This window comes from Rhodamnia argentea, chromosome 2, assembly GCF_020921035.1.
Source record: "Rhodamnia argentea isolate NSW1041297 chromosome 2, ASM2092103v1, whole genome shotgun sequence".
Lineage (NCBI taxonomy): Eukaryota > Viridiplantae > Streptophyta > Magnoliopsida > Myrtales > Myrtaceae > Rhodamnia > Rhodamnia argentea.
Window position 1 is genome coordinate 24,898,386 of NC_063151.1, and position 26,512 is coordinate 24,924,897.

The window sequence follows — 26,512 nt, forward strand, 5'->3', positions numbered from 1 at the left end:
TTTGAAAACGAAGGGAATTATCCTCACTTTGAAATATCAGAAAAATGGGCTCGAACAAGAAGAGAATCTGGAAACGCATAAGTCCACGAAAAGTCCTAAAACTTGTCAAATGAAGTGCCACTTGAGTCTATATATGAGAGTCCAAATATAAGAATGCTCCATACAAAGATAGGATAAAGCCACCAAAAAATTTCCCGTCCATCGTCCAATTGACTCGATTATTTTGCCCAAAAAAAAACTCGCGACCCAATTTTTGTGAAATAAGATTTGATTTTCGAAATAGAGTTTACTGCAATTTTATTTGTTTCTATTTATTTTGATCCAAACGTAGCCTCATAGTTATTTGATTTTATTGTAATTACATTTTTTTGTCACTATTAAAATGATCAAATCTCATTTTACAAAAGACCAGGTCGCGAACTTTCCGTTGATAAAATAATCGAGTCAATTGTGTTAGAGTGATTAAATATAAAACCATGTCTTTAACTAACAGCTTAATCTTTTAGAATAATTGATGGTGGTTCGAAAAAATTTGACGGAGATCTTGAATTCAAATCTTTCCTAATTTCATTTCACAAAGATTTACTTTTTTCTTTCATTTTCTTCCATGGATTGCCGTGAGGTGAGGCCTCCATGAGGGTCAGCCTATGGGGTTCTATAACGATAATGTAACATGAGGTTCCATAGAACCCCAAGCGATTCAATTAAACTACTAAAAAGCATGTGAAATAAATGGTTTTATTTTTCGGAAAAAAAAATGGTTTTGTTTCGATCAATTTCTCGGCGGCAAGGGCATTTAGGAATTATAAGAAAACTTGACTTCTCGCAAATATCACACAACTTTACGGATTTTGTTTGCTCATTACGGTTGCATGAGAAGACAGTGACTTTTTTTTAATTTTCGAAGTTAGCCGTTTGAGGTCACTCTAAAATCAATTTGATGAGGGACGTGAATAGAAGTAGGTAGATAATTGCGCCTCTAAATTGTAATTAGAAGAGCTCTCCATTTAAAGGAAATATCTATTTAGTTTTTGGAAAAGAAAGCACTTACCGTTTCCCTCAGAAATTTCTAGAAGAAGTATTCCGAACTTAAAAGAAAAATCATCAAAAGATTTTCGATTCGTCGTATGTACTATGTATGTTTTGAAAGATTTTAGGTCCTGTTTTGACGCCAAAAAAAAAAAAAAAAACAATTTAGATGTTGGGCTCGAACAAAGAACTGAATTTTAAAATTATTTAGGGGCTGGGCTGGGCTTAGTCCAATTGCTCGGTCACTTGGCCCATTATCGAAGTTCGAAAAGGCTGTAACACATTCAGCCTCCGTCGTCTTCTTCTTCGTTATTCGCTAATGAAAGCCTTGCTTTCACTGCAATTCCAGCAATGGAAAGAACGATCCGAACGCTTTCCACCTCACCCTCTCTCCTCCCTCGCGTCAAGCTCCTCCTTTCGCGCCGCTTCTCCCTCTCGTCCTCTCCGCAGCCCACGCCGGACCCCCCAGACTTGTCGCCCGCCTCCGTCTGCGGCGCCCTCTCCGGCTACGCCAATGACTGGAGGAAAGCCCTCGACTTCTTCAACTGGGCCGAGCAGCAGTGCCGCTTCCGGCACACCACCGATACCTACAACCGCATGATCGACATTTTGGGTAAGGTCTTCGAGTTCGACCTCTCTTGGAGCTTGATTGACCGAATGCGGGACGACCCGCTCTCGTTCCCGGACCACGTCACGTTCCGGATCATGTTCAAGCGGTACGTGAGTGCCCATCTGGTCGATGAAGCATCCAGGACGTACGATAGGCTCGATGAGTTCGGTCTGAAGGACGAGACCGGTTATTACAATTTCGTAGACGCGTTGTGCGAGTACAAGCATGTGATGGAAGCTCACGAGCTCTGTTTCGGCAAGGACAAGAAGGCGGAGTTGGGCTTCGATGTCGATGACACAAAGATCTGTAACATGATTCTTCGCGGGTGGTTCAAGATGGGGTGGTGGAGTAAGTGCGGGGAATTCTGGGAAGAGATGGATAAGAAGGGCATTAAGAAGGACTTGCACTCGTACTCGATTTACATGGACATCGAGTGCAAGAGAAGGAAGCCGTGGAAGGCGGTAAAGCTGTACAAGGAGATGAAGAGGAAGGGGATTAAGCTTGATGTCGTGGCATATAACACCGTTGTTCGCGCCGTCGGGCTCTCGGAAGGCGTGGACTTCGCAATTCGTTTGTGTAGGGAGATGAGAGAATTGGGTTGTGAGCCCAATGTGGTGACAAACAACACCATCATCAAGCTCTTGTGCGACAATGGCAGGGTCCGGGATGCGCATAAACTGCTCGACGAAATGCGCAAGGGCGGTTGTAAACCAAATGTGGTTACTTATAACTGCCTGTTTGGTTCGTTGGAGAAGCCTAGAGAGATACTGAGATTATTTTATAGGATGATTGGGACCGGAGTCGACCCTAGGATGGACACGTATGTGATGCTCATGAGGAAGTTTGGGAGGTGGGGATTTCTCAGGCCTGTCTTGATGTTATGGAATAAGATGGAAGAACTAGGAGCTAGTCCTGATGAATCTGCGTACAATGCCTTGATCGATGCTTTGGTGGACAAAGGCATGATAGATATGGCTCGAAGGTACGACGAGGAGATGCTTGCCAAAGGTCTTTCCCCCAAGCCTAGGGTAGAGCTGGCGCCAAAATCAGAGGAAGGTTCTCGATAGCCGAAACTTACAAGCTGCCATGCTAAACACAGGTTACCTGGAGCGTGGATTGCTCCACAAGTGGAACCAAAACGGTAGCATGGAATGTCACTCGCAAAAAATGCGGTACTATCGGAGTAGGCTTCTTTTGATCATAGAGTTAGGTAGCACATGATTTTTTTAGTTACAATCAAGAAAATATAGATAGTATAATGCATTTCAAACATATCTAACTCAATAGGTTTCTTATTCAAACAACATTTATTATGTTTAATTATGTTTCTAATACAAAATATTTAGATAAAACATGTACTTTGGGTACGTAATGTGATTATTTGTGTTGAAACATTTGGAATGCTCATTTAACGTGCCAAATCATTAGTGTATCGATTGAAATGGTGTTTTCTGGTAATCCTGTGCGAAACATGCCGTGTTTAGTATGTAATGTTAATATCATTGAGTAGACAACATGAATCTTTGCATGCTTGCTGCAGGGTGCAGATAAGTGCAGCTACTGTGCTTCAAGAACAACGGTAACATCTCCACAGCGGATACCATGTTGATCCACCGATTGAAATCTGCTAGTTTTGCGCCTTGGATGATGGTCCGGTCATGATACACACAGGCAAGCATGATCAAGAGTCAGGTCTCCTCCTGAAGTTCTGCCCGGGGAGAGAGCTCAAACACTAAAGATGGGCTCAAGATTTAGAAGAACAAACAATTTCCTTTGAAGCAGTTTTTCTTGAAAGTTTGATGATGCTCGTTCTTTTTTCAACTTCTTCTTTTAGTTGAGTATCTTCAGGTAAAGGAATTCATATCATGCTGAAGAGCAGAAGCATCGAATTGTCCAGATTTCCCTCAAGGTCAATGTGCGCTGCTTCATCGATACAAGAGTTAAGAGACTGGGAACGTTGGGATGGGCAGTTGATTCAGAAAGTAGTTCTGTCCTCGGGGTCGCAGCTACATTTTTTTAACTGTTATTGAAATGACAAAGCAAGAATTTGGTATACTAATGTGAATGTGATGGTACTATTTTTTTGTCGAGTATGTGAACTTTGGAGAAGTGGATGCATGGCATGAGGTGGTGGATTTGCATAACAGTTCATGCAAGCCCATCGGATCTAATAGTGAATCAAATTTGGTAGATTGTCTTAGTATACCACTACTGTTCTTAGCATTACTCATATCTAACAGTGAACTTGTGTCCTCATACTCCAGTCTTTTCGAGTTTTCCTCAATCATCTTACTCTCTGCAGTCTCATGTTCATTCATCTGCCATACTCGCTCTGCCCAGTGGAGATTCGGCAATAAACAGAAGGAACGAGAATCTCACATTGTCTGTAATTTCACATTAGTCTATATAGTTTCTGCAGCACAAATTAACAAAGCCTGTAAATGGATGAATACTCTGAGTGATACCAACATCACCACGAAATGTTAAACTGTTTTGATATAGGTGCTCAATCTGAAAATAATGAAATAGCCAATGCCGTACCAAGTAGATCTCTGGCTGATGTCTAGCTGATCTTTCAGAGCGGCAACTCAGTTCTCTTGTTACAATCTTTGCAATCTTTGTAATTAGGACACCCTCCTACTTATATTGTCGCCAGAACTTCAGATTCCACCGACTTTAGTACCTCTTCACCCATTTGTTTGCATCCTACCAATGTCTGCATATGGAAGAGTTAGACAAGACTAGTCAACTAATCAAGTTGCTACAGTTGATAATGCTTGCATATCATCTATTCTGAAAGGAAAACGTCCAGTAGGCAGAGAGCATACAGGAAAGGCACATCCATCAAATTTAATAGCCGTTGCCCAAGTTATGTGCAGTTCCCATCACCTGCTATAATCTCTTCAACCAGACACAGTGGAAAAAAGGTCGAGAACTTCTGTAAGCTAATTCAATATGTAGCTATTCACCAAGTATGTAGCCGAACCAACTCCTTCCACTCAAGCAAGAAAATAAGGCCCATGGTTATTGGAAGACATGAGAGAGAGCTTATTGAATCCCTTCTCCCAGTTTCAGTCACTGTTCTTTTCTCTAGAAAAAAGTTTGTAGGGCACGCAATTGTGCGTGCCATGGATTCAGTTGACCACTTGAAAGTATTCACCAAGTATAAAATCAATCAAGAATGATGTCAATGAATCTTCGAGTGAGTCCCCAGGAGAGCAAACTTGCAGACTGCAGAAATGAAAGAAATGCACATACATTGCCGTCAGAATATATGTCACCAGTCCGGAAGCCTCTATTAAGAGTATCGAGGACAGCAGCTTCTATTCGCTCTGCTGCATTTTTCTCCCCTAATCCATACTTCAAAAGCATAGCAGCACTTAACACAGTCGCCAAGGGGTTTGCCTTATCCTGTACAACATATTGGGGAACTAAATAAGTACATTCTAATCTGTATTGCATTGAAAAACATTTTCGTATTTTCAAACTTAACCTGTCCAGCAATATCGGGAGCAGAACCGTGAATAGGTTCAAAAAGTCCAGGCCCCTGTGTCAACAAAATAAAGTGTTGAGCTTAAAAAGTCAGTCCAAAAGTATAATTTTTAACAAAAGTGGTGACCATAAACAATCAACAAGCTTCTTACCTTCTCGCCAAGACTTGCTGATGGAAGCATCCCAATACTTCCAGTAATCATCGAAGCCTCATCAGACAATATATCACCAAATATATTGTTTGTTACAATTGTATCAAACTGCATAATTCACGAGTTATTATGATTACTGGTCTCACAATTGCAAATTCGTGTCTTCTAATAAAGAGAAGAAATGATGTTCGTGAAGAGCATACCTGCTTTGGATTACGAACGAGCTGCATTGCAGCATTGTCTACGTACATATGGGTTAGTTCAACATCAGGGTATTCGAGGGCAATCGCTGTGACTCTTCTCCGCCAAAGCATTGATGCCTAATCACTCAAATGAAAGAATGGGTTCAAACTACCCTTTCAGTTATAAGCCAAAAAACCTAGTAAATGACCTAACAAAGGGAACTGATGGGGCGTTATTCAGTATGCTTGTGACAGTCATCTGGCCTATCAAAAAGGAAGAAAAGATTTGTCAAAAAAAGCGAGAACTTGACTTTCAGAGAGACAAATTGTGTTTCATGTTTCGAGGTCATATGAAATTCTCAAATTCACTTGCTTCTAGAGTTTCACAACTTAGACAAAAATTGACATTGAAGCAACAATAATCTACGTATAGGATTGCACCTTGCAGATAGGTTACTATCTCAAAAGCATGAAACTTCATAACTGGACAACATCAAGCAATCTCCCAGAATGATTGAATCGATAAATATTCTTCAAGACTTCCAAGTCCCTTAATTTCAAGTACACTTGAAATGCCAGCATTCGTGCAAGAATATAAAACTATCCTTGCAAAGAGCTCAAAAAAGTTTCGTACCTCCAATACGTTAGCCTTGTCAACGGAGCAAAGCTTTCGATGCCTCTTTCGGGCAGTCTCAAAAGCAACTCGAGCAATGCGATCAATCTGCCATGAAAATAAGTTGGTTATCATGTTTATCAAATATCTGGAACAGGAAAAGAACAAGTAATATATATCGGACCAAGCCTAAGTCAGGAAGGGAGGAAAAGGGAAGCATGCCACCGAAACATTCGGAAAAGGAAAAAAAAATAAGCCAAGGGTAAATGTAGAAGAGCCTTCCATGTCGCAATTCTGCTACATCTACACTATTAAAGATCTATACTTACCATCCAGTATCCACACAGAATAAATATGGTAGCTTCCCAATCCACACAAGAACAGTCCGACAGAGAAAAAACATTGCCCAATAAGTTCACATACAATGAAGAAGTGGTAAAATATGTTGATCAAGATTCTATAAACAAAGAAGATGATACGTTGAAGATTGATGGAGGACGGAGAATTTCAATGCCTATCTACAATAATGCATATGACAGACAGAATTGTGCTGACTACAACTTTATCAAGTTAAGGAGTGGTACAATGAACGTATGGGACGAGTAACGGCTTATAGGCTGAGGAAAAGAGACCCTAATCAAGTAGAAAATGATTTGATTACGTTTACGGTTGTGACAAGACGAGAAAAAACAAGTTACCTCACTTGTTGCATATATTTCAGTATTGAAACCAATCTCCTCACCATTTTGATTGGAACTAAAACCCCTTGGTTTCCCAAAGTATATTCCTGTTCATACGAGGAAATAACAGACAATCATCAACATCATACTGATAAAAATTCAAGCATGAATGGACAAATAAATATTGGAAACTAACCGCCTGTGAGCTCCCTTACAACCATTAGGTCAACACCTTCAGCAACTTCTTTCTTCAAAGTTGAAGCATCAACTAACTGGGAAGGAAGATCCATATGAAAGAGTGAGACAATCTCTTCAGTGATTAAGGTAATATTAGAACACATGCATACAAAAATATACAAAGAAATCAAATGTAGTCGAGCAAGAATTATCACTAAAATAAGCAAATCAACCAAATACAAGCTATCCAATGACCCCATAAAAGAAACAGAGGCAGCTTGCCATGTAATCTTTAGTTCATAAAACATAATGAAAAATATACGAAACCAGGCAATTAAGAAAGTGGTTAAAAACAACCTGAGGTAATACAGTAGCTGGCCGTAAGTTTGCAAATACTTTAAGACCTTCTCTTAATTGAAGCAGCCCAGTTTCTGGCTTCAAATGTTTTTCGTTATTGTCCCACTTATACCTTAGTATAAGGAAAAAGAACAAGAAAAAGTTTTACAACAAAAGGCAGGAATAGACTATAGTATAGTTATGAAGGAAAGATTGCAGGGAAGAAAATACCCTCCAATTGCTCCAAGAAGAACTGCATCAGATTGCCGAGCTGCTGATAGTGTTTCATCAGGCAATGGAACTCCAGTCAAATCCAAAGCGGCTCCTCCCATAGGCATCTCTTGGAAACCAAATTCAATACCTAAGAGATAGCACACAAAACACTTGAGAAATCACTCCCATGATCGATCTGAAAATATTTGGACATTCCACATTTGGGGCTAAAGAATTAGAATATCAAAAAGAACGACAGTAAAGTGGAAACGGAGGGGGGAAGATCAAAGTAATGATATGGTTTAGCAGTAAATCTAATAATTCAACTCTGGCAGGGCTTTTACGATACGAGAACACATATTTGTTAGACGATAGGGGCTATCATCCAGCAGTAGCAATACTTCCCCTTCCTGATTTTTATGAAATTGTAGTGTTTTAATAGCAGCGATCTTTAACAAAATCAATTACTACTCATAAAATAAAAGGAGTTAGACTATTTGTTCTTTTTTCACTCTTTCATGGAAGTAAGGATGAACTTTGGTTGAACAGTTCTTTAATTGGACATTCCTCGATGTTAATTTGACCAATTTCACCAAGCAACAAGCTCTTACACTAGACAGAGAGCTACACTTCAACGGGACCAAGACTACACGATACTTAACATGCAAGTACCAGTACCCGACAAAAAAAGAATTGAATACACACAAAGGATGGAACTTTGGTGCTCAATTAGCTTCAACCGACCGAATACGATACATGAGAAAATCACACCAGTAGGAAGCATTCAAATTTTTGATATTCGCAATGTTACCATTTCATTACTAGCAGCAATCCTCTAATTAATCGGGATACTGATCCTGAGATAAAAAAAAAAAAAAATAGTTTCACACCTCATGGAATTGAGGATGAATTTCACATTCAGCTAACATCATTTTCCTCGACATTGATAACATCCAATTTTTTTTTTCATTTATTAGTAAGTTAGCTTTTCATTTCAACTAGAAGAATGGGGTATATCCCATTACAAGCCCACATCAACTAGAACTAAACAATCCCTCATCAAAGCAAAAGCACCAGTATAAGCTTGCAACATAGCAGAACTTAACTGCAAAACATAATATAACAACGACAGCATTCAGCTATGCAACTAAAGCAGCACCCATCTGCATTTAATAGTGCTTATCGAAATGGATATTCCAATTCAGACAAAGCAGTAAAGCCTAAGCTGAAGCCACCTTATGCCCAAGAGAACATTCCCTCCCAAGCAGCATTTGACTGCAAATTTAATCAACTTAAACACCTGATCGTCATTTGGAGCAGAATGTAAATGCATTTGCTCATTCCTACCTCTCCATACATGATAAAGGCTGGATTATTACAAGTATAGCCTTAGAACTACAACCCCCAGCACTCATCTTGATCCAGACAAACTCGACATCCTAATTTCCAGGATTTCTATAAGTAAGACATAAGAAAAGTACCCTTCTCCAGATATGAGCAGAGTATCACATACAAAGAAGAGATGTACACAAGAATCCTTCTCTTGACTGCATAAGATACATAATAGCAGGGCAGAGGCTGAAGTCCATCTCAAGATCCTATCAGAAGTTGGCACCCCTTTAAAATGGCTAACCAAGATATGAAACCTAATCTAGGAACATTTGTAGAGAACCAAATTAATCGTTGCCAATCCACTTTTGGTTCACTATCCCTAAAAAATGCCTAAGTAACAGAAGAATTCAATACAACATTAGGAGAAGTAGTGCAAAGAAATTTGTCATCCACTGACAAGTTTGGGAAATAGTTCCGCAGAGGGCAGCTTGAATAGCCACCAACTCATCTGATCTGGCATAAGGGCAGTGCCAATTGGAGTTTGAGATAACATCTGTAACCTTAGCAGCTATAGGTAGACCGCAATCATATAAAACTCTCCAATAATATCCAGAAGAGTTCCATGAGGATGCCAATTGTCTACGCATAAGTATGTGGGTTCCCATGTCCTATGACATTTCCAAATGACAGGTTTAAGGTAAGATCTGACCTTCAAAATCTTTCTTCGAGCAAAAGTGAAATCAGCAAAGGCTGAAATAGACAATATGCTACTCCTTGTCAAAGGATAGTGATAAATCCAGGCAATCCAAAGAGAATCGGCCCTCGATAATCTTCACAAGCATCTCCTAATAGAATGTATGTTCCTCATGGATGCAGCTTATGAAGTCCAAGCCCTCCCTCCTGCTTAGGAAGGCATGCAAAGTCCCAACTAACTCTAGAGCCACCACGAGCATCCTGCTTACCTCTCCCGAGAAAAAATCAACTAAATTCGGCACCAAATATTCACCAAACTGTAAACAACAGAGTTTATTAGCCGAAGTCTCCCAGCATAGGAGAGTTTTCAGGCTGTCCAGCTAAAATCAAATTCAGTCAGTTCATCCCGCTTGAATCTCATATTCACTTGACAGTTGACAGTACTCAGAACACATGTCCTGCGGATCCGGGACCACAAAAGGAGGGAACTTCAACATAATACAACCTTCAGAGCTAAACGGGCTTCAATCAAACGGCGAGCAAAAACAGAAGGGTGTTCCAAAAAAACCCAAGAAACAGCGTACAGAAGTCGAAGGAAAAAAGAGGACCTTCAAGTGAACCAGCGAGGCTAAGGACGCCTTTGGCGACGGAGATGACTTCGGGGCCGATGCCATCGCCGGGAAGGAGAGTGATGGAGTAGCTTCTTGTGGGTGTGGTCGCGCCGCACCTGATCCTGCCCATTTTAGGAGGGCATTGCTTGGGGAGTGAAGCGTCGTGGTGGCAATAGGGGCCTCCGAGGGATTTGAGATTCAGTTGCAGAGACGCCATCGTTCGGAGAGAGAGAGAGAGAGAGAGAGTGTTAAGCAGAAATAAAGGCTTGGCTGCTTGGGGACTCCTGTTGGAAAACAAAATCTCTCTGCACGTGTCTTGGTTTAATCACGTGTTTACGCAAGCACAAAGACTGGTTTTTGGTCGGAGCATGCACAAAATTGGATGATCAATTAATAAAAAAACACACTTTGACCAAAAAACAAATTAATAATAAAAACTTCGACCACAAAAAAAAATTAAAAACAGAAAAATCACTTTTTTTTTACTTTTATTCAATATTAATATCCTATATATTTGATAATCTAAATTTCTTTGTTCATGATTTCTATCTTCACACTTAATGCCTAAGATATCTTTTCGCCCAATCCAAAGTGAAACTGAAAAATTATCAAAAATATTATAAACTTATTATAATTGTGTCAATTCAGTCAAAAGTATTTTGCATTTGTGCCAATTCAGAAATCACCGATATAGATGCTATCCATGGATGTCGGCCATAAACAATTTTTAATAGTATATTAATATTTTTTTCTCAAATTTTTGTGTTTTCTGCTCTTTTCTTTTCCTTTAAAGGGCTGGCTTATTCCTTCATAAACGAAAGTGGGAATATTAGAATGTACTCTAATCCATACAATAGGGGGAAAAAAGGAGTCAATCATGCTTATTCCTTAAGAGAGAAACTTTTGAAGGTTTAACCATTAGCCATCACTCTTGTTTTGGCCAACTCCCATTAGTCATTGCCCTCTGCACACAGAATGATAGTCAAATGAAGACTTCTTGGCTGTCCCCAGCCACAAGAAAATGACTTAGGACATCCCTCACTTTGTCAAAGTCGGTACGTTTATCATGACAAAAGAGAGGACCTTAGGAATGCGGACGATCAATGGAAGCGAGGATGATTCGAGAATATATATCCGCATGGAGCATCGCTCGAGACAGAGAGAGCGGTTTCAGAGCCGAACGTGCATGCAGTTACGAGGAGCAAGAAACAAAACGAACACAAGACGTTAAAAGTGCGCATAGAATGTCAGGCCGGGAAGACAAAAGAGCAGCACCCTTGTCCTCTCGATAAGTTTAAGGCGCCAAAAAAACTTCTTCGTTCATCAAATAGCACATTCCTCCTGCAGGATAACCACACACAACAGGGCAAGAGCTTGCATAATGTTTGCTTCTGTCGAATCTCACTCCCCTCTTCTTCTCCTCGCTGTTCTCCTCATCTGTTCGGTCTCCATTTCATTCTCTGACGGCGGTTCTCATCTCCACCACCCACAGACCGCACGCTCTCCGAGTAAACATTCTTTCTTTTCTGGTCCTCCCCTGTTTCGTTCTTGCAATTTTTAAACTTGATCTTCGATGAGCCTAGTGCGGATTTAAGCTGGACGTGTGATCACTCTTTCAGCACGGCAGTTCAACTTGTGGAGCGCCTCTTTCGATCATGTGTGGTTTTACATGGGCTTGATGGCCTCCTTCTTGTTGTTTTCTGTGTTATGACTGACATTATGTATGACAAAACGACCATTTCTTTTCTGCTGAAGAAATCGCTGTTTTGGCAGAGTTTGATGTGGTTCGGTGGGAAGAGAGGAGGCTAGTTCTTGAAGGAAAGAATGAAGGTGGGGTACAGAATTCGACGCTGGTATTAGCTGAAAAGAGAACACGCAGGAGAGACCCTCTGGATGATTTCAGGCACTACAAGGGGGGTTGGAACATCAGCAGCAGACATTACTTATTTGTCAGTGCTATCGTTTAATTCCCTCTCTGTTCTGTTTGATCCTTCAATGAGTTTATGAAATTATAACCAGGAACATGTTCGTTTTATTTAGTATTTTTGATGACAAATATGCCTAGAGAGGGGGGTGCAGGGCTGGGTGACAAATATGTTCTTATTTGGGATGTTTGGTAGTTTTGCTGTGATGGCAGAGTTAGTTCTGTCCTATGATTCCTTATTGACTTACTAAAAAGAAGAAAAAAAAGAAAGAGCCATTCCACATTGGCTACATCTTCAGTGGCTGGATTTCAGATGGTGAACTTCCAATGTGTTCCATTTTTTTTTAGACAAATGGAGTTCCTTTTCACATTTCATCCGTACCTTTTGTTCTCATTACCCGGTTATGCTGATGATGTTTCCATTGCAAGTCCATTTTTTTCATTGCCTACACTCTCAAGGGCAAGCTCTTGGTTTATGATTTATTTCAGTCAAATGGAAGAGTCGGTTCCCTAATCGCCAGCACTTTTTCCCTTGTTGATGGTCTCATTTATCTGCAGTAGAGAGCTCCATATACTTGCCGACAGATGTCAGTATTCATTTTGTGTTGTTTTATATAGCTGTAACTCTAAAAGTATTCTAATTACTTTCATTTAACAGTCTGTTGCATTTACTGCTGCTCCATTGTTTGTCATTGCCGCAATTTGGTTTCTGGGGTTTGGTCTATGCCTTTGCATCATATGTGTTCGCCACTACTGCTGCCACCGCCTCAAACAGTCTAATGGCAATTCAAAATCCAAATATGCTCTGTCTCTACTTGGACTATTCATTACAGCGGCTATGTAGGTTCCTCCCTTCTCTTTGTTATGTCAAAAACAAGTGATGTGAACCATGTGAATGATGTCTTATCTGTTCTTTCAAGTGTCGGAAGCATTGTCCTGTTCACCGGCCAGGAGAAGTTCCGTGGAAGCACAAGTAGCACGCTGAAATATGTGGTGAAGCAGGCTGATACTACGGTTGAAAAGCTTAATAACGTATCTGATTACCTTGCTGCCGCTAAGCGTGTTGGAGTGGATCAAGTAGCTTTACCACCGAATATCCAGCACAACATTGACAAAGTAGAAACTAAGATTAATTCTTCAGCAACCACAATTGATAGAAAAGCAGACCAGAATTCAGATAAGATTCAGCATGTGTTGAATTCAGTGTGAGTGATTAATCAATGTTCTGTCCTGTACATCTTTTTCTATTTCAGCATTTGTACTGATTGATTGTTTCCACTTTCTGCAGAAGATTGGCTGTTATCATAGTTGCAGCTATGATGCTCCTCTTGGCTTTGCTTGGCTTTGGTAAGACTATCTGTTCTCGCACTCAGGATCAACTGCATATATCCCTAGTGACTAATAGCGAAATTCCCTCACACGTTTGATTGTTACTCATGGCAGTTCTATTGGTTCTAGGAGTTCAGCCACTCGTGTCCTTGTGAGTGATTCAGCTGTTAATATGTCCTTACTTTTCAGGAAGTATTTTCCCTTTTATCCACTTTTTTTTCACCCAGAATGTGGACTTCTTGCAGATTGTCAACTTTGGGTTGGATCTTGGTCACTGTTACATTCGTTTTATGCGGACTATTTCTCATTCTCCACAAGTAAGTGCAGGGGATCCCTTCGTGATCTGTCTGTTGTTGCCCCATAAGCCTTATGGTTTGTCTCTCAGTCTTCTGTTCTCTAAAATTTTCAGTGCAATGGGTGACACCTGTGTTGCCATGGAAGAATGGATCCAAAATCCCACAGCCCACACATCCATGGATGATATCCTTCCCTGTATGGACAATGCTACTGCGCAAGAGACCTTGTTACAGACCAAAGATGTTACCTTCCAGTTGGTCCACGTAGTCAACAGATTCATCGGCAATATCTCAAATCACAACTTTCCAGCAGGCAGTGGCCCTGTTTACTTCAACCAGTCTGGCCCATTAGTGCCGCTACTTTGTAATCCTTTCCACCATGATAAAACTGATAGAAGCTGCGCCGATGGCGAGGTCAACTTTGACAGCGCTTCGCAGGTAAGCCAGAGAATCTGTACGCTAGCAATTACTAAAGCTGTTTCTTCATGGAGATGGGACAGCCTAGTCGAATCAAGTCCTGTGAAACTTATAGTAGTTATGATCTGCAATGTTTTCTCATACATATCGAGGAAAGAGAAGTTGAGGATAATTTTCATCAGACAACTTACCACGAACACTAGCGTGCTTAAGAGAAGAACTGTGTAATGTATCTATTCACTGATCAAGGCCATTAGATTTCACTTCTCTTTTGGAAGCTTCTAAGGGTCGTGTATACATATTTGTCAAATGAGAAGGCCATGGATGATTTTCTAGTACAGAGTTTGCAGAGAGCTTTGCAATTAACATAGCCGCAATATTCCGGTGCAGGAATGGAGGAAATACGTCTGTGAGGTGTCAGCAAATAATCTTTGCACTTCAGTGGGCCGCTTGACGCCCGTATTCTACGACCAGATTACAGCCATTGTCAATGTAAGCTACGGCTTATATTACTACGGTCCATTCCTTGTTGACCTACAAGACTGCTCCTTCGCTCGAGAGGCCTTCCGTCAAGTCGAAAAGGATTACTGTCCTGGCCTGAGGCTCTATAGTGAGCGGATCTATGTCGGGTTGGCTTTGGTTTCTGCCTCAGTAATGCTTTCATTGGTATTCTGGGTGGTTTATGCGAGAGAGAGGCGGAAACGCCCGGTCACCGAACAGTTCGTAGCTTTGACAGATCAAGATCAATCGTCGGGAGTAGAAAACGGTCGAGATTAACTGCGCCAATGAATCGCGCAAATTCTCACTTCATTCTATCTCTTGTCTACTGTGGAAAAAGATTCTCAACCCATCACGTAAGGTATTGGAAAAAAATCAGCATTTGCGAAAGACGTGAGAGAATATAGGTCTGGTCCCGAAGGTGTGAGCTCGGTCACATTCATCTTTCTTCAAAGATTCTTTTCCAACATGTTGGAACGTCATTTTCCTCTGCATCAGGGACTCTTGCCCTTGAAATTTCTTTCCAGAGAGTAGGAAAATAATTTACGCTTAAACATGGCGCACCGGCATCATTTACAACTTGAGTCGTCCCGAGTTGTCAAAGCTAGTTACATGTTCTTCCCTTAGATCGGAATATAACAACCATCCATCCATCCCTCCCTCGGTCTCTCGCTATAAGCCCGCGATATTTGCATCTCTGGCAGAATTCTGTTCTTTCCTTCTCTCCTATTTACACATTCGAGTTTGTTCCGATGTACTTGGGGAAACAACATGCGATGACGACATCTATATAATGACGACCCTACATGAGGAAATTAGCTAAGCTCGTGCTAAAGCATAAGCAATTAGCAAAGCTGTGAGACCAGAAAAATAGTGCGGAAGAGATGGAAACTGTACATGGGCGGTGGTCGACTGAGGATTACATGTCCCTGCAGTTTCACCTTGCAATCGTGCAACAGGCAAATTTTCCTGGTCTGTATGTACGGCTTTGAAATTCAGTAAGATGAAAGGAGAGACGCAGACGGCATTGCCACGACTCTTGGTTCCACAGCGAAGGTTGACTATGACCACCATATGTTGTCTTTTTTTGCCAAGGTTCCCATATTTTCCCCCCTACCACCTTTGGTTTTTTCGTTAGCTGTGCGACAGAGAAAGGCTGCTGACCTTTCTTTACCGTCTCAAGGATCACGTTGAACTCATGAAAAACTTAGTTCCCGGAAGCCAACGCGGCGAGTGACTATCGGACGCACGCTAGGGCTGGACCTTGCAGGTTAGCGACATGATTGTCCCTTGTAGTTGCATGCCAAACTACATAGGAACGCATTTCACATGCGCCTTGAAAATTCCATTTATTCCAAAATCTACGGGAAAAATCGAGAAAAGAACGGATTCATTTTATTAGATCAAGTCAATCACATGTTGAGAAATACCTTGACTACTACATTCAATTAAAAAAAAATACAAGCTTCCAACGCGTTTATTTTTAAAATGTGATTGGTTTGGTTTAACACATCGTTTCTGAAATGAATCTATAGGATTTTATTTATGGAAAATTAGTGATTGTGAAAAATGAAACCTAAGGAGCGGTTTCGACGAACTTGTCCACATGGATGACTTGGACAAGATAGAAAGAACATAGCTTGCAGCTATAAATAGAAATGAATTGCAACCTTGAGAAACGCACTTCTCCACATAAAAGCATCTATTAAGAGAACTCGTTCACTGTACTAGACTCTCCCCAGAAAAGTTTCTTTGAACGGATTAAGCAGCTAAGCCAACATGGCTTCCTTTGTCCAAACCGACTCCTCGATGCCGAAAGTGGGCGAGATCTTTGACGAGAACCGGTGGGTGATCCAAATCCGCCGGGCGCTCGAGGAAGAGCTCGAAGACGAAACCGAGGTGCCGGTCTCCATTTTCAGTGTCCCGAAAGTACTAAAGTCTAGCGACCCGGATTTGTACACCCCGCAACAAGTGGCGATCGGTCCATACTACCATTGGTGCCCGGAGATGTACGAGATGGAGAGCTACAAGCTCGCGGCGGCGAAAAGATTTCAGAAGCAACTCCAAAGGATCGAGTTCAAGAATTTGGTGGAGGAACTGGTAAAGCTTGAGTCGAGGGTCCGAGCCTGCTATCACAAGTACCTGGACTTCAATGGCGAGACGCTGGCATGGATGATGGCCATCGACGCGTCGTTCTTGCTCGAGTTCCTCCAAGTCTACGCGATCAAAGAAGGTAAGATGCTCTCCAGGGTCTCGTCGAGGATGTCGCATTTGGTCGATCATGCAGGAAGGAAGTCTGCACACAATGCCATCCTTAGGGACATAGTCATGCTAGAAAATCAAATCCCCCTTTTCATATTGAGGAAGATGTTGGAATTCCAATTCGCGTCCCTCGACGAAGCCGACAACATGTTGCTTGCGCTGCTAATGGGGTTTTACAAGGAAGTCTCACTTTTCAAACTGATGGAGTCATTGCCCAAGATACAAGTTTCAGCCTGTGCCCACTTGCTAGACTTCTTGTATGACACCATGGTACCCAAGGTGGAGGAACAACCCGAGATCGTCGAGGATGAAGGTAACAGCGAGGACAAGAAAGAAAAGGGAATATCGCCTTTGGCCTCGTCTAGCAGCGGCTCGAAGTACATCAAGCAACTTTGCGATATAATCTGGAGTTCGCTCTTCAAGTTGAGCAAGGGCACCATTGAAATTGTCAAGAGGCTGATTCTTGCAAGCCCAGTGAAGGCACTATTGAAATTGCCATTGACTATTCTCTCTAAACTCCCATTTTTCTCAGTCTTGGCACAGCCTATTGAGTCCTTAGTGTCATCCCAAGTAAAAGAAGAGGGCCAGTCAGAAAATGAAAACGGCAATCCTCACAAGCCACCTTCGGTTGAGGAGATCGCAATCCCCTCAGTCTCTGATCTATCGAAGGTAGGAGTCCGTTTCCTGGCCACCAAGGGCAACCTCGCTAGCATCAGTTTCGACGCCAAGATTGCTACGCTTTACTTGCCTGCCATAAGTCTGGACGTGCACTCGGAGGCGTTCATGAGGAACCTAGTCGCTTACGAGGCGTGCAACGCGTCAGGCCCATTGGTTTTCACGCGCTACACCGAACTCATGAACGGCATCATAGACTCGGATGAGGACGTGAAGCTGTTGAGAGAGAGAGGGGTCATTTCGAACCGGCTGAAGAGCGACGGGGAGGCCGCGAAGCTGTGGAACGGGATGAGCAAGTCGATCCGGTTGACAAAAGTGCCGTTCCTGGACAAGGCGATCGAGGACGTGAACGAGTACTACAACGGGAGATGGAAGGTCAAGCTCGGCAAGTTCTTGAAGCAGTACGTGCTCGGCTCATGGCAATTCCTGGCGGTGCTGGCTGGGATCGGGCTCTTGCTGCTATTGACATTACATGCCTTCTGCTCGGTCTATAGCTGTTCTCGCGCATTTCATATCAAAACCCCAAGCATATGATCATCCAATTATTTTTCTCTGTAGATTCGCCAACTACTCGTTGCCCGTACGAATGGATGAAACTCGTGCGATTATATTATTTCAGTTTTCAGTCAAACTACGTATCTTAATTGTGGTCAGAGGGTATTTAAGTGCTGGATTAGTCACATTTAATTACAGACTGAAGAATTGTCGACTTATGTGAAAGTACGAAACCTTCTGTTACGTTCAAGGAGGTTTATGTATTCTGTCGTTAGTAATTAGTCACTTTCCTAGGTCATGTCTCTAACAATTACTTTCAAACATCGTGAACAACACGTAACTCCATGTCTCTAGACTTTGGGCCAGATGCAGGCCATTTGCCCAGGGGGTTCAATAGCATAACAACGTTTGGTAAATTCTGAATTGCGTGCCTTTTATGGTTGTCACATCTTAGGCATAAATGAAAATATTTGCAGTTGGTGCTCCTGGAGTTCTGAGCAGAACTATAGAAACGTAGGAAGATATTTATAAATTCTGAATTATTCCTTGGTTCAACCTCATGGAATTGTACTTGGGAAAATGCAAATACTTTTAGGCTAAATGAGACTTTGAAATGCAAATAGTATTTGGCAAAGTATAGTTTAAAAATATATTGAAAAGCAACTTTGACGTAAATGCCGTTTGATAAAAATAAAGACTTTTACTAACTAAAAAAAAAAATTAAACTATTTGCACCAGCAGTGATCGGTTTTGGCCTCCGACAACCGGATCTAGCCTCCGGCCAAGCCTTGCCTAGGGTTGCGAGACCCCGGACTATGCAACCTAGGCCTCGCCTCCGTCGTGTGAACCCAAGCAATGCCACTTAGGTCACACGACCTCGTGCTACCTTGCCTGGGTTGCCCGACCACAAGCGGCGTGACTCGGGCGAGACGGGCGATCGCTCACGAAGCCTTCACCGGCGATGAAGTCCTTTGCTAACAAAATTAGGGTTTTCGTGGATATCTTCGGAATTATGAAAGATGAGCGAGGGCGGAAGAAAAAAATTACAGTTGTATTTCGAAAATGCAACTTTCTAAAATACCTGCAGAGCTATTTTGGGTTAAAGGCCTTAGGCCTTTGAAAACCAAACGCAAAATTGTATTTGGCCAAGGGACTTTTTAGCCCCAAAGCCCCTTCAAAATATTGAACCGAACAAGCCCAAAGTTTCACAATTGGTTAAAGGGTTATTTGAAGCGAGTCCTAGAACCAAACATGCCCAAAATTATGTAATCTTCTTGTCATATCACATAATTTTGGAGAAAATTACCCAAAAAAATCATCAAAAATATTGCAATTATACCAATCCAATCCTAAATTTTTTTTGTCAATTCAATCTTAAATATTTGGTATTGATGTCAATTCAATCCTAAACATTTTGTATTTGTGTCAATTCAGTCCATCAAGCCAATTTTAGCCGTAAATTGTTGACGTGGCTCTGGCGGCGCCGACGTGGCAAATTTTATAATATTTTCATATTTTTTGAATTTTTTTTTTTCTTTTCTTTTTCTTCCGACGATCGGCTCGAGGTTGAAGAAGATAGGGAAATAAAGAAAAAGAAAAGATGAATAAAAAATTTAAATACTACTAAAAATTGTCACATAACCGACCAACAGTCCCCTTCCACTACCATTTATTGTGAGTGCATAGCAAGATTTCGATACCTCGACTGCGGAAGATCACCAAGAAGGAGCTCAAGGCTGAGCCCATCAATATATCCAGTTGGACACATATTCACTCAAAAACTTAAACCATTAAGTTATGGATCAATTTGAATATATTAATCGCTCCACACCACACCAATTCTTGATTGTATGACTTTCTAACACAACTCACGTATGCATCTTAACAAGATGGATTGAATTAGCACAAATATAACAAGTTTAGGATTTTTTTTGGTAATTCTCATCATAATTTTGACATGGGCAGGTTGTAGGGTCGAAGTCAAGTTTAGCAAAAATTCTACTGGGGTCGAGAGCTTAAACTTTGCTTGGCGAGATAAACTTTTTGACGGTATAATGTTCAACAAAATGAAAAACAAAAGTTCAATGGGAGCACTGCTCAACAAAGCTTAGCGTTGTTCATTACTTGGATCAATAAAAACTAGTGAAGATATGTTCTCCCTATAATCAAGTTCAAATGATCTCATATTTGAGTCACTCGTTTAAGTTTTATTCTTTTCCGATTTATAAAGTTAATGGATAGGCAAAAAAAAAAAAAAAAGTCCTGAATTCAGATAAGATTCAACATGTGTTGAATTCAGTTTTAGTGTTAATTTAAGATGTTCACATGATTGAGCATTTGTACTGATCGATTGTTTCCACTTTCTGTAGAAGATTGGCTCTTCTCAAATTGGGTAGAAAAAGTCGTGCCTTCGTTGTTGAAGCAAACATATATTTATAGACCATATGTGAGTAGTAATACGTAATGATTGGATGGTGAAAAGTGATTGGACTGCCATGATTGGATATTAAGTGAACACTAATATGTCTGTCATGATTAGTCATTGAGTGAACAGTAATTGAATAATAGTTTGTCTATCATTGCTAGTGTCTGGTAGGTAATCTTCTTTTGGTGATTTTATTCTTCTTCATCAAACATTTTGATTCAGCAACAGTCTATCTTATATTACACATGGCTCCCCCTATTGTTACGCTGAATTTACATGCTAGAGTTGGCTTGAACACTAGCGATTTTTACTTTCTAACTCTTCTTCTTCTTCTCTGAAATGTTCAGTGCAATGGCTGACACCCGTGTTGCCAAGGACTATGGAGGAGTGGATCCAGGCTCCCACAGCCCACACATCCATGGATGATATCCTTCCCTGTGTGGACAATGCAACTGCCCAAGAGACCTTTTGTTACAGACAAAGATGTTACCATCCAGTTGGTCCCGTGTAATCAACAGATTCATTGGCAACAGCTCGAACCACACAACTTTCCAGCAGGAGGTGGCCTCCTTCTTACTACAACCAGTCTGGTCCGTTAGCGCCACTCCTTCCCATCATGATAAAACCAACAGAAGTCGTGCCGATGGTGAGGTCAAATTTCGCCTTTGCGTCGCAGGTAAGTTGGAGAATCTGTACATTAGCAATTATCAGAGCTGTTTCTTCATGGAGATGGGACATTCTGGTTGAATCAAGTCCTGTGAAACTTAAGAGTAGTCATGATCTGCAGTGTCTTCTCACACACATCAAGGAAAGAGAAATTGATGATGAATTGATGATTTGCGTCACCCAATTTCCACCAATACTATCGTGCTTTAGAGAACTATAATGAAACTCTTCACTGATAGAGGCCAATAGATTTCACTTCTCTCTCTTAACTTTCTAATACGTACATAATTGGCAAATGAGAAGGCAATGGATGATTTTATGATACAGAGTTAGCAATTAAAATGGCCAACATTAATCTGGTGCAGGAATGTTGGAAAATTGGAAATTCGTCTGTGAGTTCTCAGCAAATGATATTTGCACTTCAGCGGGCGGCTTGACACCCGCGTTCTAAGATCAGATGACGGCCGGCTTACATCACTACGGCCCTTTCCTTGCTGACCTACAAGACTGCTCTTTCATTCGAGAGGCCTTCCGCCAAGTCGATAAGGATCGCTACCGAAGCCTGAGGCTTCATAATAAGTGGATCTATGTCGGATTGGCTTTGGTTTCTGTTCCGGTAATGCTTTCAACGGTGTTCTGGGTGCTTTATGCTAGAGAGGCAGAAACGCCTGGTCACCGGACAGTTCACAGGTTTGACAGATCAAGAACATTGGGGAGTAGAGAAAGGTTGAGATTAACTGCGCCAATGATCGTGAAGGTTTTGGAAAAATCAACGTAAGTGATAAACATGCGAGAGAATATAGGTCTGGTCCCGACATTGTCATCTTGTGACCATGAAAGTGACCTCCAGTTGCTTTCATTTTTCTTCGTAGATTCTTATCCAAACATTTTGAACGCGGTCTCCTCTTCATCAGGGACTCTTGCCCTTTGAAATTTCTTTCCAGAGAGCAGGAATTTATGCTTAGACGTAGTTCATTCACTTAGCCTCCAGAGCTTATGCTTCAATATGGCACACCAGCACCATTTACGATTATCAGCAATCAATCCCTCGGTTTCTCTCTATAATCACATGATATGTGTACTAAAGTTCAATACTACACTGACCATATATAAGAAAACAAGAAAGCGCTAGGTAAGGTCGTGCCGTGCCAATTCAATGACATCTAGAGAAAGCAACAAAGACTCGAAACCCTAAAAACAGCCTTTCGTAGAAATTTCCCCTACCGACCACAACAATATCGATCGCACACAATCTTGTGGCCCTATAAGAAAGAGAACATTACATTTTCCTGAAGTGTCTTTGCCGAGACTATAATACAGCATCAGGGGACACGAGCAAATAGCAATCTGTGATACCAGAAAGGCAGAAAACAGAGCAGATCAAATGGAACTGCCATGGGCTCTCTTAGACACAAGTTGTCCTGAAAATCCGAACTGTTACATAGGGGGCGGTCAACTGAGGCTTGCAACTTCACCTTGCAATCATGTAGATGGCCATCTTAGTTTGCAACAGCTTTGAATCTCCATAAGATAAAGAAAGAGACAGCATTGGGCCGACTCATTTTATGTTGTTTTTCTGTTCAAAGAGCACACATTTTCCCTATCACCTTTTTTTTTTTTCCGAGATGTCTGTGACGGAGACAAAGCTGCTGACCTTTTTTGAAAGACCTCGTGGAGCATGCTAAACTTATGCAAACCTAACAGCGGTGAGAAAACTAATGCTAGCCAACGAAACGAAATGACTATGAAATGCAAGCAAGGGGTGGACCTTGCAGGTCAGCTACATGATTGTCCCTTGTAAGCTAAACTATAAGGGAAGGCATTTCACATGTGCCATAAATAAATAAATAAATAAAAGATCCACTCAAACCAAGATTTATAGGAAAATTCGATATACAACGGATTCCTTCTACTAGATCAGGTCAATTACATGTCGAGAAACAATGCGAACACTACATCCGACGAAAAAATACAAGTTCCCACATATCCATCTTAAAGTGTAATTGGTTCTGTTCGTCACATCATCAACGCAATGGATCTATCTATTTTTTTCTGTTTTGTAAACTTAAAATTAAAGATGTGAAAAACGAAACCTACCTAAGCTTGTCCACATGGTTGACCTGGACTGGATCCAAAAAACATAGTTTGTAGCTATAGGGAGATTTAAATTGCAACCTTGAGAAACGCATTTCTTTACATAAAAGCATCTATAAAGACAACTCATTCACTGCACTACACTCCCCCCAGAAAAGTTCCTTTGAACAGATTAAGCAGCTGAGCCAACATGTCTTCCTCCGTCCAAACCCAATCGTCGATGCCGAAATTGGGTGAGATCTTCGATGAGGTCCAGTGGGTGATCCAAATCCGCCGGACGCTCGAGGAAGAGCTCGAAGATGAAACCGAGGTCCCAGTCTCCATTTTCAGCGTTCCGAAAGTGCTAATGTCTAGCGACCCAGATTTGTACACCCCGCAACAAGTGGCCATCGGTCCATACCACCATTGGCGCCCAGAGATGTACGAGATGGAGAGGTACAAGCTTGCAGCGGCGAAAAGATCCCAGAAGCAATTCCAGAGGATCAAGTTCCAGAATTTGGTGGAGCAACTGGTAAAGCTAGAGCCGAGGGTCCGAGCCTGCTACCACAAGTACCTGGACGTCAACGGTGAGACACTGGCGTGGATGATGGCCATCGACGCATCATTCTTGCTCGAGTTCCTCCAAGTCTATGCTATCAAAGAAGGTAAGATGCTCTCGAGGGTCTCGACGAGGATGTCGCATTTGGTCGATTATGCAGGGAGGAAGTCTGCACACAATGCAATCCTTAGGGATATAATCATGCTAGAGAATCAAATCCCCTTTTTCATAGTGAGGAAGATGCTGGAATTCCAATTCGCGTCCCTCGACGAAGCCAATGACATGTTGCTCGCGATGCTAATGGGGTTTTACAAGGAAGTCTCACCTTTCAAACTGATGGAGACATTGCCCAAGATACAAGTCTCAGTTTGCGCCCACTTGCTAGACTTCTTGTATGACACCATAGTTCCCAAAGTGGAGGAACAACCCGAGATCTTCGAGGAGGAAGGTAACGGCGAGGACAAGAAAGAGAAGGGAAAATCGCCTTCGGCCTCGTCTAGCAGCGGCACAAATTATATCAAGCAACTTTGGGATGTGATTTGGAATTTCCTCTCCAAGTTGAACAAGGGCCCAATTCAAATGCTCAAGAGGCTGCTTCTTTCAAACCCAGTGAAGGTACTATTTAAACTGCCATGGACTATTCTATCTAAACTCCCATTTTTCTCAGTCTTGGCACGGCCTCTTGAGTCCTTATTCTCCTCCCAAGAAAAAGAAGATGGCAAGTCAGAAAATGAAAACGGCAACCCTCACAAGCCACCTTCAGTTGAGGAGATCGCAATCCCCTCGGTCTCTGACCTATCCGATGTAGGAGTCCGTTTCGTAGCCACCAATGGTAACCTCTCTTGCATCGGCTTCGACACCAAGACAGCGACACTTACCTTGCCTGCCATAAGTCTGGACGTGAACTCGGAGGTGTTCATGAGGAACCTAGTCGCTTACGAGTCGTCCAACGCGTCAGGCCCATTGGTTTTCACGCGCTACACCGAGCTCATGAACGGCATTATAGACTCGGACGAGGACGTGAAGCTGTTGAGAGAGAGAGGAGTCATCTTGAACCGACTGAAGAGCGACGAGGAGGTAGCGAAGCTGTGGAACGGGATGAGCAAGTCGATCCGGCTGACAAAAGTGCCCTTCCTGGACAAGGCGATCGAGGACGTGAACAAGTACTACAACGGGAGGTGGAAGGTCAAGCTCGGCAAGTTCATGAAGCAGTACGTATACGGCTCATGGCAATTCCTGGCATTGCTGGCGGCGATTGCGCTCTTGCTGCTCATGACATTGCAAGCCGTATGCTCGGTCTATAGCTGTTCTCGTATATTTCATATCAAAGCCATAAGCACATGATCGATCTTGAAGATGCGCGTGTCTCTGTGTAAGTGTTCCATGTCTTTTCTTTTAAGTCAAGGAAAAAGCATATTCTTATGGTTAGATCCAGTGCAATATGGATCGAGCTGGTTGCACGTGAAAATTTGCAGGTTTTTCATAGATTTTTAGCTGCACGAGGAGCCTTTGTGAGGTTGTGGTGTACTATTATTGAAAAGATGCAAGTGGGGTTATCTTACATTGTTAATTAATAGGACAGATGCTGATGGGTTTGTTGGTTCCCGCTTAATCTATTACGTCTCTCTCCTTAATTTATCATGGGCATGTTCAGTACTTATTATATTATATGCTGGGTTGGTTGTTCGTGTTTTGTAGTTATTACATATTTTTTGTTGACACGCCAACTCTGTGCGGACTGTATGAATGGATGAGACTCGTGCGATTATCTTATTTCGGTTCTCAGTCAAACTATCTACCTTAATTATAGTCAGATGGATTTAGTGCTGGATTAGTCATCTCTAATTACAAACTGCATTGTCAAATTATGGGGAAAATTATCAAAAAAATCCTAAATCTATTGCAATTGTGCCAATTCAGTCCTAAACCTTTTTTTTTTGTCAAATCAATTTTTATATCTTTTATATTTGTGCAAATTCAATATATTTGACCAGCCGGCTAACATGGCACTACCCATACTAACATGAATTTTTTTAATTTATATTTTAATAATTTCTTTATGATTTTTTTTTACCTTTTCCTTTAGCTTTTTGTTCCTTAAACCCTTAGGGCTAGGACGCCCTCGCCAGCACTAGGCGAGGGCATCGGGGCCCTCGCCCGGGCAAGTGAGGTCATCACGATTGTCACCTAGCCTAGGCGAGGGCCACAATAGCCTAGCTCGATCCGGACGAGTGACACCATTGTCCAATGCCGGTGAGGGAGTCCCGACCCTCACCGACCCTAAGGGTTTAGGAAGAAAAAAGGTAAAGAAATGAAAAAAAAACTCATAAAATTTTTAGATATTATTAAATTATTATCTAAAAAATCTACGTCAAGACTGGCTGGCCAAATTGAATGAACTGTCACAAATGTAAAATGTTTAAGACTTAATTGACAATATATATAAGACTAAATTGGCACAATTGCAATAAGTTTTAAGGCTTTTTTTTATAATTCTTCCTCAAATTATGTGAAGGCGCCTAGCCTTCTGTCACGGTCGAGGAGGTTTCTAGGTTCTAACCCTAGTGGAAGGATTCATGGAGCAATAGCAGCTTTGTCAACCTCATGGCTCATAGTATGTTTTTTTTTTTTTGGTCGGAAGTCAACCTGAAAGTTGACAGCTTTGGCTCTTGCCTTTTCTTTTACCTTTTACTTTCCTTCCTAGTTTAATATTGATCTTCTGCAGCTTTTCCTCATACCCATAATACAAATCTTAATAAACTACAGATCACGG

The 26,512-nt window shown here is 41.6% G+C and overlaps 5 protein-coding genes across 7 annotated transcripts; 4 read left to right on the top strand and 1 right to left on the bottom strand.

Annotated features, from left to right (window-relative positions):
* Positions 1–712: 712 nt before the first annotated feature.
* LOC125313759 (putative UPF0481 protein At3g02645) lies at positions 713–25,298 on the top strand. The gene is made up of 3 exons (XM_048273814.1): positions 713–723; positions 16,297–18,025; positions 25,054–25,298. The coding sequence occupies exons 2-3, from the start codon at positions 16,364–16,366 to the stop codon at positions 25,081–25,083; spliced, it is 1,692 nt and encodes a 563-aa protein (XP_048129771.1). The 5' UTR covers positions 713–723; positions 16,297–16,363; the 3' UTR covers positions 25,084–25,298.
* On the top strand, positions 1,362–3,840 carry LOC115752689 (pentatricopeptide repeat-containing protein At1g80550, mitochondrial). Of its 2 annotated transcripts, none has more exons than XM_048273817.1 (2): positions 1,362–2,811; positions 3,187–3,840. In XM_048273817.1, exon 1 carries the CDS (start codon positions 1,381–1,383, stop codon positions 2,704–2,706), a length of 1,326 nt encoding a protein of 441 aa, XP_048129774.1. In that variant the 5' UTR covers positions 1,362–1,380; the 3' UTR covers positions 2,707–2,811; positions 3,187–3,840. The 2 variants fall into 2 exon arrangements, with proteins under 2 accessions (XP_048129774.1, XP_030546844.2); XM_030690984.2 differs by having other exon boundaries at positions 1,362–2,691; positions 3,187–3,838.
* LOC115752690 (3-isopropylmalate dehydrogenase, chloroplastic) lies at positions 3,994–10,384 on the bottom strand. Of its 2 annotated transcripts, XM_030690987.2 has the most exons (12): positions 9,823–10,261; positions 9,526–9,770; positions 7,503–7,632; positions 7,293–7,404; positions 6,955–7,030; positions 6,777–6,865; positions 6,100–6,186; positions 5,487–5,603; positions 5,284–5,391; positions 5,133–5,186; positions 4,898–5,050; positions 3,994–4,355 (listed from the first exon to the last, which is right to left on the bottom strand). In XM_030690987.2, exons 3-12 carry the CDS (start codon positions 7,607–7,609, stop codon positions 4,281–4,283), a joined length of 978 nt encoding a protein of 325 aa, XP_030546847.1. In that variant the 5' UTR covers positions 7,610–7,632; positions 9,526–9,770; positions 9,823–10,261; the 3' UTR covers positions 3,994–4,280. The 2 variants fall into 2 exon arrangements, with proteins under 2 accessions (XP_030546847.1, XP_030546846.1); XM_030690986.2 differs by lacking the exon at positions 9,526–9,770 and having other exon boundaries at positions 10,118–10,384.
* On the top strand, positions 11,502–14,891 carry LOC115752701. Its single transcript, XM_048273504.1, has 9 exons — positions 11,502–11,628; positions 11,894–12,069; positions 12,703–12,884; positions 12,965–13,249; positions 13,333–13,391; positions 13,488–13,524; positions 13,619–13,690; positions 13,783–14,107; positions 14,477–14,891. The coding sequence occupies exons 1-9, from the start codon at positions 11,502–11,504 to the stop codon at positions 14,861–14,863; spliced, it is 1,650 nt and encodes a 549-aa protein (XP_048129461.1). The 3' UTR covers positions 14,864–14,891.
* On the top strand, positions 23,235–25,298 carry LOC115752687 (putative UPF0481 protein At3g02645). The gene has a single exon (XM_048273813.1). It carries the CDS (start codon positions 23,392–23,394, stop codon positions 25,081–25,083), a length of 1,692 nt encoding a protein of 563 aa, XP_048129770.1. The 5' UTR covers positions 23,235–23,391; the 3' UTR covers positions 25,084–25,298.
* Positions 25,299–26,512: the final 1,214 nt, after the last annotated feature.